The sequence below is a fragment of the Ranitomeya variabilis genome, chromosome 2 (assembly GCF_051348905.1).
Source record: "Ranitomeya variabilis isolate aRanVar5 chromosome 2, aRanVar5.hap1, whole genome shotgun sequence".
In the NCBI taxonomy this organism is placed as follows: domain Eukaryota; kingdom Metazoa; phylum Chordata; class Amphibia; order Anura; family Dendrobatidae; genus Ranitomeya; species Ranitomeya variabilis.
In genome coordinates this window covers 443,709,936-443,723,674 of record NC_135233.1, presented here as the reverse complement: position 1 = coordinate 443,723,674, position 13,739 = coordinate 443,709,936, and the positions used below count along the sequence as shown (strand labels likewise).

The 13,739-nt window shown below is 44.0% G+C and overlaps 1 protein-coding gene across 6 annotated transcripts in view; it reads right to left on the bottom strand.

Annotated features, from left to right (window-relative positions):
- Positions 1–13,739, bottom strand: part of TMEM86A (transmembrane protein 86A) — a 110,846-nt gene that overhangs the window by 20,374 nt on the left and 76,733 nt on the right. The window contains exon 2 of one of the 6 annotated variants that reach the window (XM_077287168.1): positions 6,488–6,574. The exons of the other annotated variants lie outside the window; for them this stretch is intronic. Within the exon in view, the coding sequence (XP_077143283.1) occupies positions 6,488–6,502 (15 nt within the window). The 5' untranslated portion in view covers positions 6,503–6,574. The remainder of the gene's footprint in view (positions 1–6,487; positions 6,575–13,739) is intronic. 6 annotated transcript variants of the gene reach the window in all.

Sequence of the window (13,739 nt, the reverse complement as noted above, 5' to 3'; positions counted from 1 at the left end):
GTGTGCACATAACCTAAATCCAGGTCTTGGAGGAGATCCCTCAGGAGACCATCCGCCACCTCATCAGGACAAGGCATTGTAGGGAGGTCATACAGGCACATGGAGGCCACCCATACTACTGAGCATCATTTCCTTGTCTTGAGGCATTTCTACTGAAGTTGGATCAGCCTGTAATTTGATTTTCCACTTTGATTTTGAGCATCATTCCAAATCCAGACCTCCGTGGGATATTAGTTGTGATTTACATTCATCATTTTTAGGTTTTATTGCTCAATGCATTCCACTATGTAATAAATAAAAATTTGCAACCAGAATATTTAATTCAGTGATATCTAGGATGTGAGATTTTAGTGTGATATATATATTATATATTCACCCCTTTTTCCCCCAGAACATAAATAAAATAAATAAAAAAATAAAATAACATTTATCTATTTGGTAACTGCCCGAATTAATAAAATATAATTTTCATTCCAAACATTTGCTTTCCAGAAAAATGCAATAAAACAAAACAAAAAAAAACAAAAACAAAAAAAAACAGAAAGTTGGAAAGATCCTAACATTGTGCCAATAATAACTACAGCTCATACTTCAGATAATAAACCCAGATATGAACATCTCTATCGATATAAAAAAAAAAAAAAAAAAAAAAAAGATGTAGCTCTTGGAAGGCAAGAAGGAAAAATCGAAAGCAAAGGAGGTGCCCACTGGGACTGTCTCCCAAGTGCCCAGATATAGCTGGAGCTGGCCCTGGGGGACATGACGTGCTGTGACAATGGCACATACCAGCTTTGCCCACATAACAGACACACCGCTGTGGAATCTGCTTCCAAATCTCTCCAGCAATAGGATGAGTCATTACAGTCACTTGTATCATTAGACCGAGTATTAGGGGGCTACAGGTCGCAGACATTATCCCCCGTCTGATACCCATAATCTCATCCTGACATAGGAAAATCACATCCGGATAACGGATGGATTTATAGGGTTGTTTAAGGCTTCTTAAAGGGAAAGAGTCATCGCACCAGATTGTACCGTACATTGCCAGTGGCTGTGAATGCCCTTTATTTTATAATCCTCCTGTGTAGCGTGCGGTTATCTACTGTCTGTAATGGCATTAGTCATAAGGTAAATCACGTCATTGGTCCGAGTCTTTATCACCACAGGACGGGATGTTTATAATGGCGTCTAGATGGACAGTCGTGTCCATTATCCCACGTCAATGGAAAATTACTAATAGATATATATATATATATATATCTACCGACCACTCTCGCCTCACAGTGTGGCGCCGCCTGCCCTCCCTTCTGTACACTCTGACCTCACAGTGCGGCTCCCCAGCCCTCCCTTCTGTACCCTCTGACCCCACAGTTCGGGGCCCCCTGCCCTCCCTTCTGTACCCTCTGACCTCACAGGGCTGTGCCCCCTGCCCTCCCTTCTGTACCCTTTGACCTCACAGTGCGGCTCCCCTGCCCTCCCTTCTGTACTCTCTGACCTCACAGTGCGGCGCCCCCTGCCCTCCCTTCTGTACCCTCTGACCTCCCAGTGCGGCTCTCCTGCCCTCCGACCTCACAGTGCGGCTCCCCCTGCCCTCCCTTCTGTACCCTCTGACCTCACAGTGCGACTCCCCCTGCCCTCCCTTCTGTACACTCTGACCCCACAGTTCGGTGCCCCCTGCCCTCCCTTCTGTACCCTCTGACCTCACAGTGCGGCTCCCCTGCCCTCCCTTCTGTACTCTCTGACCTCACAGTGCGGCGCCGGCTGCCCTCCCTTCTGTACCCTCTGACCTCACAGTGCGGCTCCCCCTGCCCTCCCTTCTGTACCCTCTGACCTCACAGTGCGGCTCCCCCTGCCCTCCCTTCTGTACACTCTGACCTCACAGTGCGGCTCCCCTGCCCTCCCTTCTGTACCCTCTGACCTCACAGTGCGACTCCCCCTGCCCTCCCTTCTGTACACTCTGACCCCACAGTTCGGTGCCCCCTGCCCTCCCTTCTGTACCCTCTGACCTCACAGTGCGGCTCCCCTGCCCTCCCTTCTGTACTCTCTGACCTCACAGTGCGGCGCCGGCTGCCCTCCCTTCTGTACCCTCTGACCTCACAGTGCGGCTCCCCCTGCCCTCCCTTCTGTACTCTCTGACCTCACAGTGCGGCGCCGGCTGCCCTCCCTTCTGTACACTCTGACCCCACAGTTCGGTGCCCCCTGCCCTCCCTTCTGTACCCTCTGACCTCACAGTGCGGCTCCCCTGCCCTCCCTTCTGTACTCTCTGACCTCACAGTGCGGCGCCGGCTGCCCTCCCTTCTGTACCCTCTGACCTCACAGTGCGGCTCCCCTGCCCTCCCTTCTGTACTCTCTGACCTCACAGTGCGGCGCCGGCTGCCCTCCCTTCTGTACCCTCTGACCTCACAGTGCGGCTCCCCCTGCCCTCCCTTCTGTACCCTCTGACCTCACAGTGCGGCTCCCCCTGCCCTCCCTTCTGTACACTCTGACCTCACAGTGCGGCTCCCCTGCCATCCCTTCTGTACACTCTGACCTCACAGTGCGGCTCCCCTGCCCTCCCTTCTGTACCCTCTGACCTCACAGTGCTGCGCCCCCTGCCCTCCCTTCTGTACCCTCTGACCTCACAGTGCGGCACCCCCTGCCCTCCCTTCTGTACCCTGCCCTCCATTCTGTACCCTCTGACCTCACAGTTTGGTGCCCCCTGCCCTCCATTCTGTACCCTCTGACCTCACAGTGCGGCTCCCCTGCCCTCCCTTCTGTACCCTCTGACCTCATAGTGCAGCTCCTGCCCTCCCTTCTGTACACTCTGACCTCATAGTGCGGCTCCTGCCCTCCCTTCGGTACACTCTGACCTCACAGTTCGGTGCCCCCTGCCCTCCATTCTGTACACTCTGACCTCACAGTGCTGCGCCCCCTGCCCTCCCTTCTGTACCCTCTGACCTCACAGTGCGGCACCCCCTTCCTTTCCTTCCGTACAGCTGCTCCCCTGCAAAGCAGCCATTCTGAATCCATAACAAATACACAAAGATATTTAATTTACATTTTTGTTTTAAAGGAAATTCTGCAGGATAACCTCACTCATAGTATATGACCCAGCTGCTGCAGAACCTCATAATAAATTAAACAGCTGCTGCAGAACTTCACAGTATATGGCATACCTGCTGCACAACCTCATAATACATTACCCAGCTTCTGCAGAACATCACAATATGCATCTCAGCTGCTGCAGAACCTCATTCTTATCTGTTTTGGATCCAGTTCCAAAATTGATGCAACCACACTGCGTAATAACGGCATTACAGGGTGGAGCAGTGTAGGGAATACGAGCCTCTGTGAGATAACCCTCACTGGGAATACGCCCTCCGAGGAAGTAACACTGCGAAAAGCGCGTTGGGGTCCGCTTTTCCACGTCACGCATACAGGTTGGCTACTATGGGCATCTTTCTCCCTTTATTATGTTTGATATAATGAACTGGTTGTTATCTATGGATTGATGTCTTGGTACAATCTCTTCAGTATTGGCCTAACTTCATAATATGTGATCGTTGGTTTTTGTTATTATTCTCCTTGCATCGCTTTGACCCGCATATTTACCTGGACTATACAGTTATTTTATACTTTGGGTCTATGTATGATTTTTTGAATAGGAACTACCAATGGTCACCACCACATGATTAAGTGGTACACTCTATATCTGTTTTGGGAGTGTACGTGCATATTTGTATTATCTCCTTTTTTTGACAAACAACCTGACCAACTGTCTTGTGTGGACGTGGCACCTTGATGTCATTACACCCTGATTTTCTCCGCATATAGTTGTTTTTATGGTAATATTATTGTGTGATCTGAATTTTTTCTATAAAATTTCTATATATATTTTAAAGAAATGCTCTAAGGCCCACTTTTTTCGTTTGGTTTAATCCTCACTGGGAATAGGAGCATCGCCAAAGCCAGGAATCACAGGACAGTACTGAAAATATCAAGAGGTTTTAATGTAAATGTCCCAAAATTCACTTTACTCTGGTGGATCAGATCAGATGATTAGTACATAGCTGATGATTAGGACCTTCTGCCCAAACTTCAGTATCAGCTATTGATATTTAATTAAATCATAAAACCTTTGTAGTGTCCAGGAAATCGCCGTTACACAATATCCTGCTGCCGACATCCCTTTACGCAGAACCTGAAGCACCTACAATAATAATTACGAACCCGGAGAAAGGAAGGCGAGCTGAAAACCTGCCCGCTAATGCTTCATCCAGGCGGAATACATAGATACAATGTACCCAATATACTGTATGTAACGCCATAAGGAGTCCGGCGAGACAGAACGGCAAGGATACGTCCGATATAAAGCGGCTGCAATGCGGAAGAGTAAAGTACCGGTAAGTGTTTCCATAGCAAGAGATGCAGAAGTAGTTTTGAGGTCTTGGGTGTTTTAGAGAGGCTTTGTACCATAAGTAAATTTATCCCCCAATTTCTGCACCTTCAGAGAATGGAGAATTGTTTTTCTCCATTTTCTCCTCATTCGAGAGAATCGGATCACACTATGATCAGTGTCATTTGCATAATCGACCTGATTCTATCTGATGAGAAAAACCTATGGCCGTCTGCACGTAAACTAAGGATAAGAGATAATGTGGAATTTTGGGTACCACCCTTTCATCCCTTGCAACCATCTGCCTTTCCTTAACAGCACTGGAGCCATGTACTCATAGATATCAATGTATCGCAGAGGGTGCTGGCTGTATTTTAAAAGATCGCACTCATCTGAGTAAAAAACATTGCACCGATACTCTTCCTGAAGTACAGGTGCCTCTCACAAAACAAAATCATCAATAAGTTAATTAATTTCAGTTCTTCACTACAAAAAGTGAATCTCCTATATTATATAGAGTCATTACACACAGTCATCTATTTCACGTGTTTATTTCTGTTAATGTTGATGATTATGGCTATATGCGCGGCTACTCGTAACATGCTAAGATTTGTTTCTGAGAAAAAAAAAAATGCAGATGAGCACTGAATCAGTGAATAACATTAGTCAAAGTGCAGTCCGATTTTTTACAGGATTGTGCTGGTCCAATTAATACACAGATGAGTATCAGCCCTACAACTAAGACTCTGCTACAACAGCCGGGATCAGAGAAAACGAATTCCAGCACTTTAATCTCTGAAATGCTGCGGATACTAGTGACCGCTGCATCTAAGCAGTTAGATAGAGGGAGGAGGCTCCATCTGACACCTCATCATGGACCCTGCAACATGATTGTGGATGCTTAGGCTTTGGTTTTTTTTTTGTTTTTTTGCAGCTGGTGGTCTAATAAAGCCCCCAGGTCTGCCAACTTAGTAAAAATAATCACTCTCGGAAAACTTAAAGGCTGCCGTCATACTAGCAGTATTTGGTCAGTATTTTACATCAGTATTTGTAAGCCAAAACCAGGAGTGGGTGATAAATCCAGAAGTGGCGCATGTGTTTCTATTATACTTTTCCTCTATTTGTTCCACTCCTGGTTTTGGCTTACAAATACTGATGTAAAATACTGACCAAATACTGAGCGTGACGGCAGCCTAATAAATAAAGCTTAATCCCTGAAATAAAAATGAAGGCGACTACAACCCTAAAAATAAACAAATAAATAAATAAATAAATAATAGGATGTTGGTTTTAAAAAACTGAGACCGGGCTTTAAAAATAAAATGATTTTTATCTTCGTTTAAACTTAAAAATATGATGGGTCATTGAGACTCTAGGAAAAATGTTTCCTGTCCTAGAAGTGACTATGTGCACCCGGAGACTTTTTGCGAAGGATTTTTAATGTTGTTTTTTTTTTTAAAAGAAAGCTGAGAACCTCTAAGTTTTTGTTTGCATTTTTTAGGAGGATTTCAAAAGTTTTTCTCTTGGTTTCTGCTCCAAAACCTCCTCTAATATCTCTGTGCACACATAGAGGTAACACGTGAGCACCACTGTCCGTGGTCTTCTAACTCCTCATCGTCGAGCGTCGTACCGGATGATATTTCAGATATACGACCCCCATTTATAGGAGGAGATAAGGGGCTGCCAGGCAAATCTGGAGACAGTATCATGTCCAATAACCATTTCCTATACATCTGTGGTCTCCAGCCTGTGGGGAAAAACTACAAATCCCAGCATGCCCTGACAGGTGAGGAGTCAAAGATCACTGCAATAGACTGGGGCCTGGGGGAGACATAAGAAAAGAATGCAACCATTTACAAGGTGGTGAAGATGGCACACAGGGCATAAGATAGATAGATAGATAGATAGATAGATAGATAAATGATAGATAATTAATAGATAGATGATAGATAATAGATAGAGATTAGATAAATACTCACTGAAGATTTTCCGCCTGAATAAACATACAAAAAGGGTTGAAAATAAATGTTGGGTTTTTTTTGTAGATATTATGAGCCATGAACATGGTGTAAAATAAAAAATAATCCAGAGAGGAGCGAGACATTTACTTACACAGCATGGTATCATCTGTTATTCAATTATTATCATTAACAGCCTTCGGCTCGATCCTGAGCCATGGCAACTTGATGGATGAACGATCTGTAGGAAGATTATTACATTCACTAATTCTATTGCCGGTGATCACCAACGCTCAGTCATCCCCCACACGGTCAGGTCTCTGCACAGCAATTCCCTGCTCACTACAGAGCAGCCAATAGAAGGAGCGTTCTAGCCTGCTTGTCAGCGAAGGCGTACGGCAATGCACAGCAAAACTAAAGAGGCTCTCTCTGAGGATCAACTCATGAGTAAGCAATATTTATTTCACGAATCCAGATTCCATTGTACGATTATGATCTATCTTTCTGCAGGGAAAATTACTCAAACCTATATTTATGGATTGCCAGAGGGGGAAGGAGGCTGACTGGTGACTTACTGGTACCTATATTTACATATTTACAACTGCCAGAGGTGGAAGGAGGCTGACTGGCAATTTATTAGGCCATATATTTACAACTGCCATAGGTGGAAGGAGGCTGACTGGTAACTTACTGGGACCTATATTTACAACTGCCAGAGGTGGAAGGAGGCTGACTGGTATCTTACTGAGACCCATATTTACAGAAAAGGAGAATAACTGGGGTTGTCTGGTAATCGATATCAGATCAGTGGTGACCTGACATGCAGCACACCCATGGATCAGCCATACAGACTGATTGGAGCAATGCTGTTCAGCTCAATTCATTGCTTACATCTGGTTGCCGGCAACAACAGCTATTAGTATGTGTTAATTGTCAGGACCCCATCAGTCTGACACTGATGACCTATTCTTGGGGTAGGGAACTAAATTAAGGTGTCTTAATGGGAACTTTATGAAGTGCTGCCAGAAGATGAAGAAGCCCGATTAGGAACTTAATGAACTTAATGGGGACAATATTAAGAGCTTCCAGAAGTTAGAAGCCTGAATGGGGAATTAATGGGAACTATATTAACAGTTGCCAAAATGAGAAAAAGTCTGATTGGGAATCTAATGGGGACTATATTAAGAGCTGCCAGAAGGGGAAGAAGCCTGGTTGGTGATTTAATAGACAGTATATTAAGTGCTACCAGATGGTGAAGAAGCCTGACTGGGGGTTTATAATAACAGATACTAAGACTTATTTATAATGTAGAGCAGGGAATGAAAGGTATAAAGGGTGCATGCAAGGAGTTTTGTGAGTTCAAAGCAAAAAACAGAGGTCCTATTACATTAGCCTTTCAAACATTTTTACATGTTAGCTGTGGTGCTGACGGTGAAAGAGGAAGGAAAAAAAAATGACAAAAACAAATATAAAGTATGAAATAACTTTATAGAAGAAAGGACAAATTTAAGAATTTAATTTACGTGTGAATGTTAATCCGAGGAGAACTGAAGTTGTCACTGTAAAGTCAGAAGGAATTTCCTCCTTAGTGACATAAAGCTGCTACTTTACCAGTTTTTTCTGCATCAGCAGAAAACGTTTGAGGTTCAATGAACAATTATCAAGTTGTAACGCGTCCAAAACACAAGACGGAGGCATGCGACATTAAAGTAGTGTAACAGCGATGCCTGGGACTCGGACACCGAGATGTTTCCCGTCATTGACAGATCTGAGAGTGGTAAAGAAATGAAACACAAACAGATATGAATAAAAATTATGCTTTATTTTTATAAGTTTGTGCTCCAGAGCTGCTCTTCATACTGTAACTAGTTGCAGCTGGAGGATAAGGAGCGCGATCTCTGGTTACCCGGTCACTCCTCTACACAATGATATAGACACAAACCTTCTCGTTTACCTTCCCCCTGGTCAATACTCGCTGTATACACTGATATGCAGTGAGCTCCCTCTAGTGGTGGCTGACGACAGTTACAATATTCTCACTTATCAAGTCCCCAAAACAGAGCTCCCCTATACTGATACAAAGTCATATACTAATAAAGTTCACAATGTATCTAAAAAGTAGATGGTGTACATTAGTTTTTATAACATAAAATAATGGAGCTCTATTCGGAGTTTTGCTATTGGACCTTACGATTTCTGTTTACGCCCAGCTTTGCAGACAAGACAACATCTGTATGGAGTCAGTATGTTCTCTTAGTCTGAAGGTGGGCTTCTTTCATGTTCTTTGACCTCTTATAACACTCCAAAAAATACTTGAAGGTTAAATGGCTTCATTTATAACTGGTTTGTCCACTCTGGGCCTCCGGGTGGTCAGAAGACCGCTGCAGTCAATCAAAAAATGCAGATCAGCTGCAGCCTTCTCTATCCCATCCCTCTGCACTCAGTAATATGTCCACCATCGAATTTTCACTCAAAGAATAAAGAAGGCTGCAGACAATCAACAGATTCTGATGGTCTGCAGCGATCAGAGGATGGGTGCCAGTCTGGGAGCCAAGTGTGCAGTTATTTTATATTGTACCATAGAATGAAGCTATGAAGAAGGGGCTCTCCTGTAATGGAAAACGCCTTCAAAGGGTTATTTCCATCTCATAAAATATTAGCATATCACCAATATAAACCATAACCTTATGATCAATGGGGTCAAACCTTTGGGACCCCAGAGGTCTTGAGACTGAAGGGGCTACCAGTTCAGATTTAGAGCTGTGTCACCTACACAGTCTATCGATGCAAAGAAGTCACCCATTGTGCAGGGGGCCGCGGAGCACCTCCATTCAAGTGACGGCTGCAGATAAATCTCCTTTTCAACAGTTGTCCAGCCACATAAAATACTTATGTTAATAAAGAATAAAAAGGAATAATACCCATCTTACCAGTTTCCTGCCACACATGCGTCAACTCTTCCGGGGTCCACTGCCCGTATCCTGCTCCATCGATCATGGATCGATACCGCTGAGGTCACCTCTGTAGCAAGCGATTAGCTTCCACAGGCCCACGTGTCAACACTCAAAAAAAAATCAGGGACCAGTGGTTTATTTTGAAAGCAGTTTTTGAATAACTTTAGGTCCCTGGATGAGAGCTAGCGGTATGGGGACTCGTGTAATGCATGTCTGTGTACAGTGCTGCAGAATAGGTTGGCGCTATATAAATAAAGAGAGATAAATTCATAGGATGAAAGCTTCTTCTATTCTCTCTGTTCGAGGACAAACCACAATGATATGAGACACGGATCCGGCTGTAACAGCAAATGTTCTCTAATGACAAGCAGGGATTTAATGAGCCGACCCGGCCTCGCACCAGACACAGATATTAATTCACTGTAATGTAGAGCAGGATTGATCCGGGTAAATGAATATTGGCACAATGATCCAGACAGCTCCTCAGATTACCCAGACTGTACTGGTGCCAGCAGCATAGGAGATAAGCAGCGGAGGGGGTCGGATAAGCTGCTGCCCACCCCCCATCACCCACCCCAGGCTGGGAAGCGCCAGTGACCCTGTACATCCTATGAAAACCTCTTAGCATTGTGTCACTATCCCATCTCTTCGATCCGGCTATTATTACTCACTGCAGTCTTGCCGCATGCTCGGTTTGGCACATTGTCCCAGACTGAGCACACAGCACATGATAAGTTATTTGTCAGTGTTTTCTCCTCGTTCTTTGTCACCGTCTCGGTCTAAAAAAGTCGTCAGTTCATCAGGGAGAAGCTTTAGGGATAAAAAGTAGAGGAAGAAGAAAATGAGCGGCGAGCGCAGCGCCGGCCGCAGGATCTGTGTCAGAAGCCGGCTCCCGGCACTTTACTTTCATTAAGTTAATGCAGCCCATTGTGACAATCTATTAAAAAATGGAAAATGGGACACGTTTGGATTGAAGAGCAAGGTTTTTATTTAAAGAAGGCTCCATTAGCCAAGCGGTAAAATCTTACTTAAGACCTCGATATTATACATAATAAAAAAAAAAAAAGATTCAAAGTCACAAAGATCCCAACATGGTTTTAATTTTGTGTTCACCGCTGTGACCCTCCCAGGAAAACACAAGGTCACAAATAACCCCCAGTAATGACGCCATTTTAATACAAGTCCTATAGTAACATCTAGCACCGCCACAGACTAATTTCGGGGGAATACACCATCTTTTAAATTGGGTGTGAATCAGGGATAAGCAATTCGTTTCGTGCTGGTCTGGTTCGCCATCCAGTCGTCGCTTCTGCAATCAGCATCCTTGGCGCTTCTTGCACTTACTATGACCAATGACTAGATCTCATGGAACATCATGACATTACAATGACTAGTAAGCACCAGAAGTGTCCAGCTGCTAGGCGCAAAAGTGAAGAATGGCTGCCATGGGGAATCAGACTGGACGTCGAACCAAGTTGCTCATGTCCAAGTATCTAGTCATGGATGATGAATAATGATCACAGACAGTTTTTCAGGATTTGAGCGTCTTAGGCTTCATATTGTAGGTACTACCTGTGCCGCCATATGGTGCATACTTAACATTACTGCTGGTAGTATTGGGACTTAAAGTTCTGTCTCCAAATCCCACTGGAAAACAACCGAGACTTGAGATGGCACGTCCCCAGTTAGCCCACATTTCCAATTCAGAATAGAACCAAATATGCAAAACTTTGTGATAATTCCGGAAAATTCTTTTTGTGTTGGAATCCTCATAAAACTGAAAAAAAAAAAAAAAAAAAAGGCTGTAGCACAATGAAATCTAATATGGCCCCAGAGGGTCCTTGTACAGCGCCTCAGTAACGCAGCGTGTATATGACACTTACTATTCTGGCATGACAATGAGCAACATCATAAAGTAAGACTGGCACCTCATGCACACAGCCATATTATGGACATCTGTATAATGAGGGGCCCTCAGCAGAGACAATACTATAGTGGAGGGGTTACAGGTGCACCTGGTTCGGGAGGATAAGGAGAGCAAAAGGTCCATTTGACCCATAGGGGTCGACCAAAACTATAAAAGACATGTGACATTTGGGGGCTCTGTTGGACATTTTCGATTGGGGACCACAAGTTTCAAGTAACACCTTCTGTACACAGAATTTTATGGGCCCTTACTATACATTTGTGAACTAATACACGGCACACGGAGGTTTCTTTCTCAGTCAATTCGAATTATATAATTATATCTCATATTTATGGGCACCATGTTATACACCGTATTCCAAATTATTATACAAATTAGATATAAGTGTGATAAAGATTTAATTGTTTTGTTTTTCAAATAAAATTGTGGATGGTATTGTCTCAGGGCTCAATGGATCACTAAAATCAATCTTAAACACACGTTATAATTAGTTTTCCAGGTGATTCTAATTAAAGGAAAACTACTTAAAAATGATGTTCCACATTATTAAGCAGGCCACAAGTTTCAAGTAACATGGGAAAGAAAAAGGATTTCTGCTGCTGAAAAGCATCAAATAGTGCAATGCCTTGGACAAGGGATGAAAACATTAGAAATTTCCCGAAAACTTAAGTGTGATCATCGTACTGTTAAGAGATTTGTGGCTGATTCTGAGCACAGACAGGGTTCATGCAGATAAAGGCATAATGAGGAAGGTTTCTGTCATACAAATTCATTGGATTAAGAGAGCAGCTGCCAAAATACCATTACAAAGCAGCAAACAGTTATTTGAAGCTGCTGGTGCCTCTGGAGTCCCTCGAACCTCAAGGTGTAGGATCCTTCAAAAGCTTGCTGTGGTGCATAAACCTACTATTCGGCCACCCCTAAACAGTGTTCGCAAGCAGAAATGGTAGCAGTGGGCCCAGACATACATGAAGACTAAGGCTACTTTCACATTAGCGTCGTGCACTGCACGTCGCAATGCGACGTTGCGGCACACCGACGCATACTGTGGAAGCGCAGCACAACGGGGGCAGCAGATGCTGTTTTTCAACGCATCCGCTGCCCCATTGTGCGGTGCGAGGAGGAGGGGGCGGAGTTCTGTCCGCGCATGCGCGGTCGGAAATGCTGGACACGATGCACCAAAAAACGTTACATGCAACGTTTTTTGGTGGCGACGGTCCGACGCAACACGACGCAACCGTCGCACGACGGTTGCGACATGTGCAATGCGTCGCTAATGCAAGTCAATGGAGAAAAAAAGCATCCTGCAAGCACTTTTGCAGGATGCGTTTTTTCGACAAAACGACGCATAGCGACGTGCAGTGCACGACGCTAGTGTGAAAGTAGCCTAATTTCCAAACATTCTTGTTTACTGATGAGTGTCGAGCAACCCTGGATGATCCAGATGGATGGAGTAGCGGATGGTTGGTGGATGGCCACCATGTCCCAACAAGGCTGCAACTTCAGCGAGGAGGAGTCATGTTTTGGGCCGGAAACAGCTGGTAGGGCCCTTTAAGGTTCCTGAAGGTGTGAAAATGACCTCTGCAAAGTATATAGAGTCTCTGACTGACAACTTTCTTCCATGGTATAAAAAGCAGAAACGTGCCTTCAGGAGCAAAATCATCTTCATGCTGACAATGCCCCATCTCATGCTGCAAAGAAAACCTCTGAGTCATTGGCTGCTATGGGCATAAAAGGAGATAAACTCATGGTGCGGCCGCCATCTTCCCCTGACCTCAACCCTATAGAGAACCTTTGGAGGATCATCAAGCAAAAGATCTACGAGGGTGGGAGGCAGTTCACATCCAAACAGCAGCTCTGGGAGGCTATTCCAACTTCATGCAAAGAAATACAAGCAGAAACTCTCCAAAAACTCACAAGTTCAATGGATGCAAGAATTGTGAAGGTGACATCAAAGAAGGGTTCCTATGTTAACATGTAACTTGGCCTGTTAGGATGTTTTGGAGTTAAATATCTTTTTTGTTCAGTGAATGTGACCTCCTAATGCTGCAAATTCCACAAATGAGCATTTTCAGTTCTTTAAAACAGATCAAATGTTTAGATATTGTACAAATGTTTAGATATTGTACTGTGCCTAATAATTTGGAACAGTGCATTTTGAGGTTTTATTCATTTTGGAGATTATACTGTTATCATTGGGAGGTTTCTTCAATAAAATCGATGTATACTCTAATGGGTGATGACTTTTATTAGACTGACTGTCATTTGCACCAACCATTTAGGAAAATCCGATAAAAATGTAATTTGCATAATAATTTGGAAAATGGTGTAGAGCAGGAGGAGATCAACAGATTAATATATAGGTTTGTGCAAAAACATTTGTTACAAATGGTGAAATATACTGATATTTACTCACTGTAGGAGTCCAGTGGGCGGTCCTATCATTGTCAATCAATAAGTAACTCCACCCGCAGGACTCATATGATCAGGATTATCTTTAAAGTATACCAAATCTTTTCTCTCGA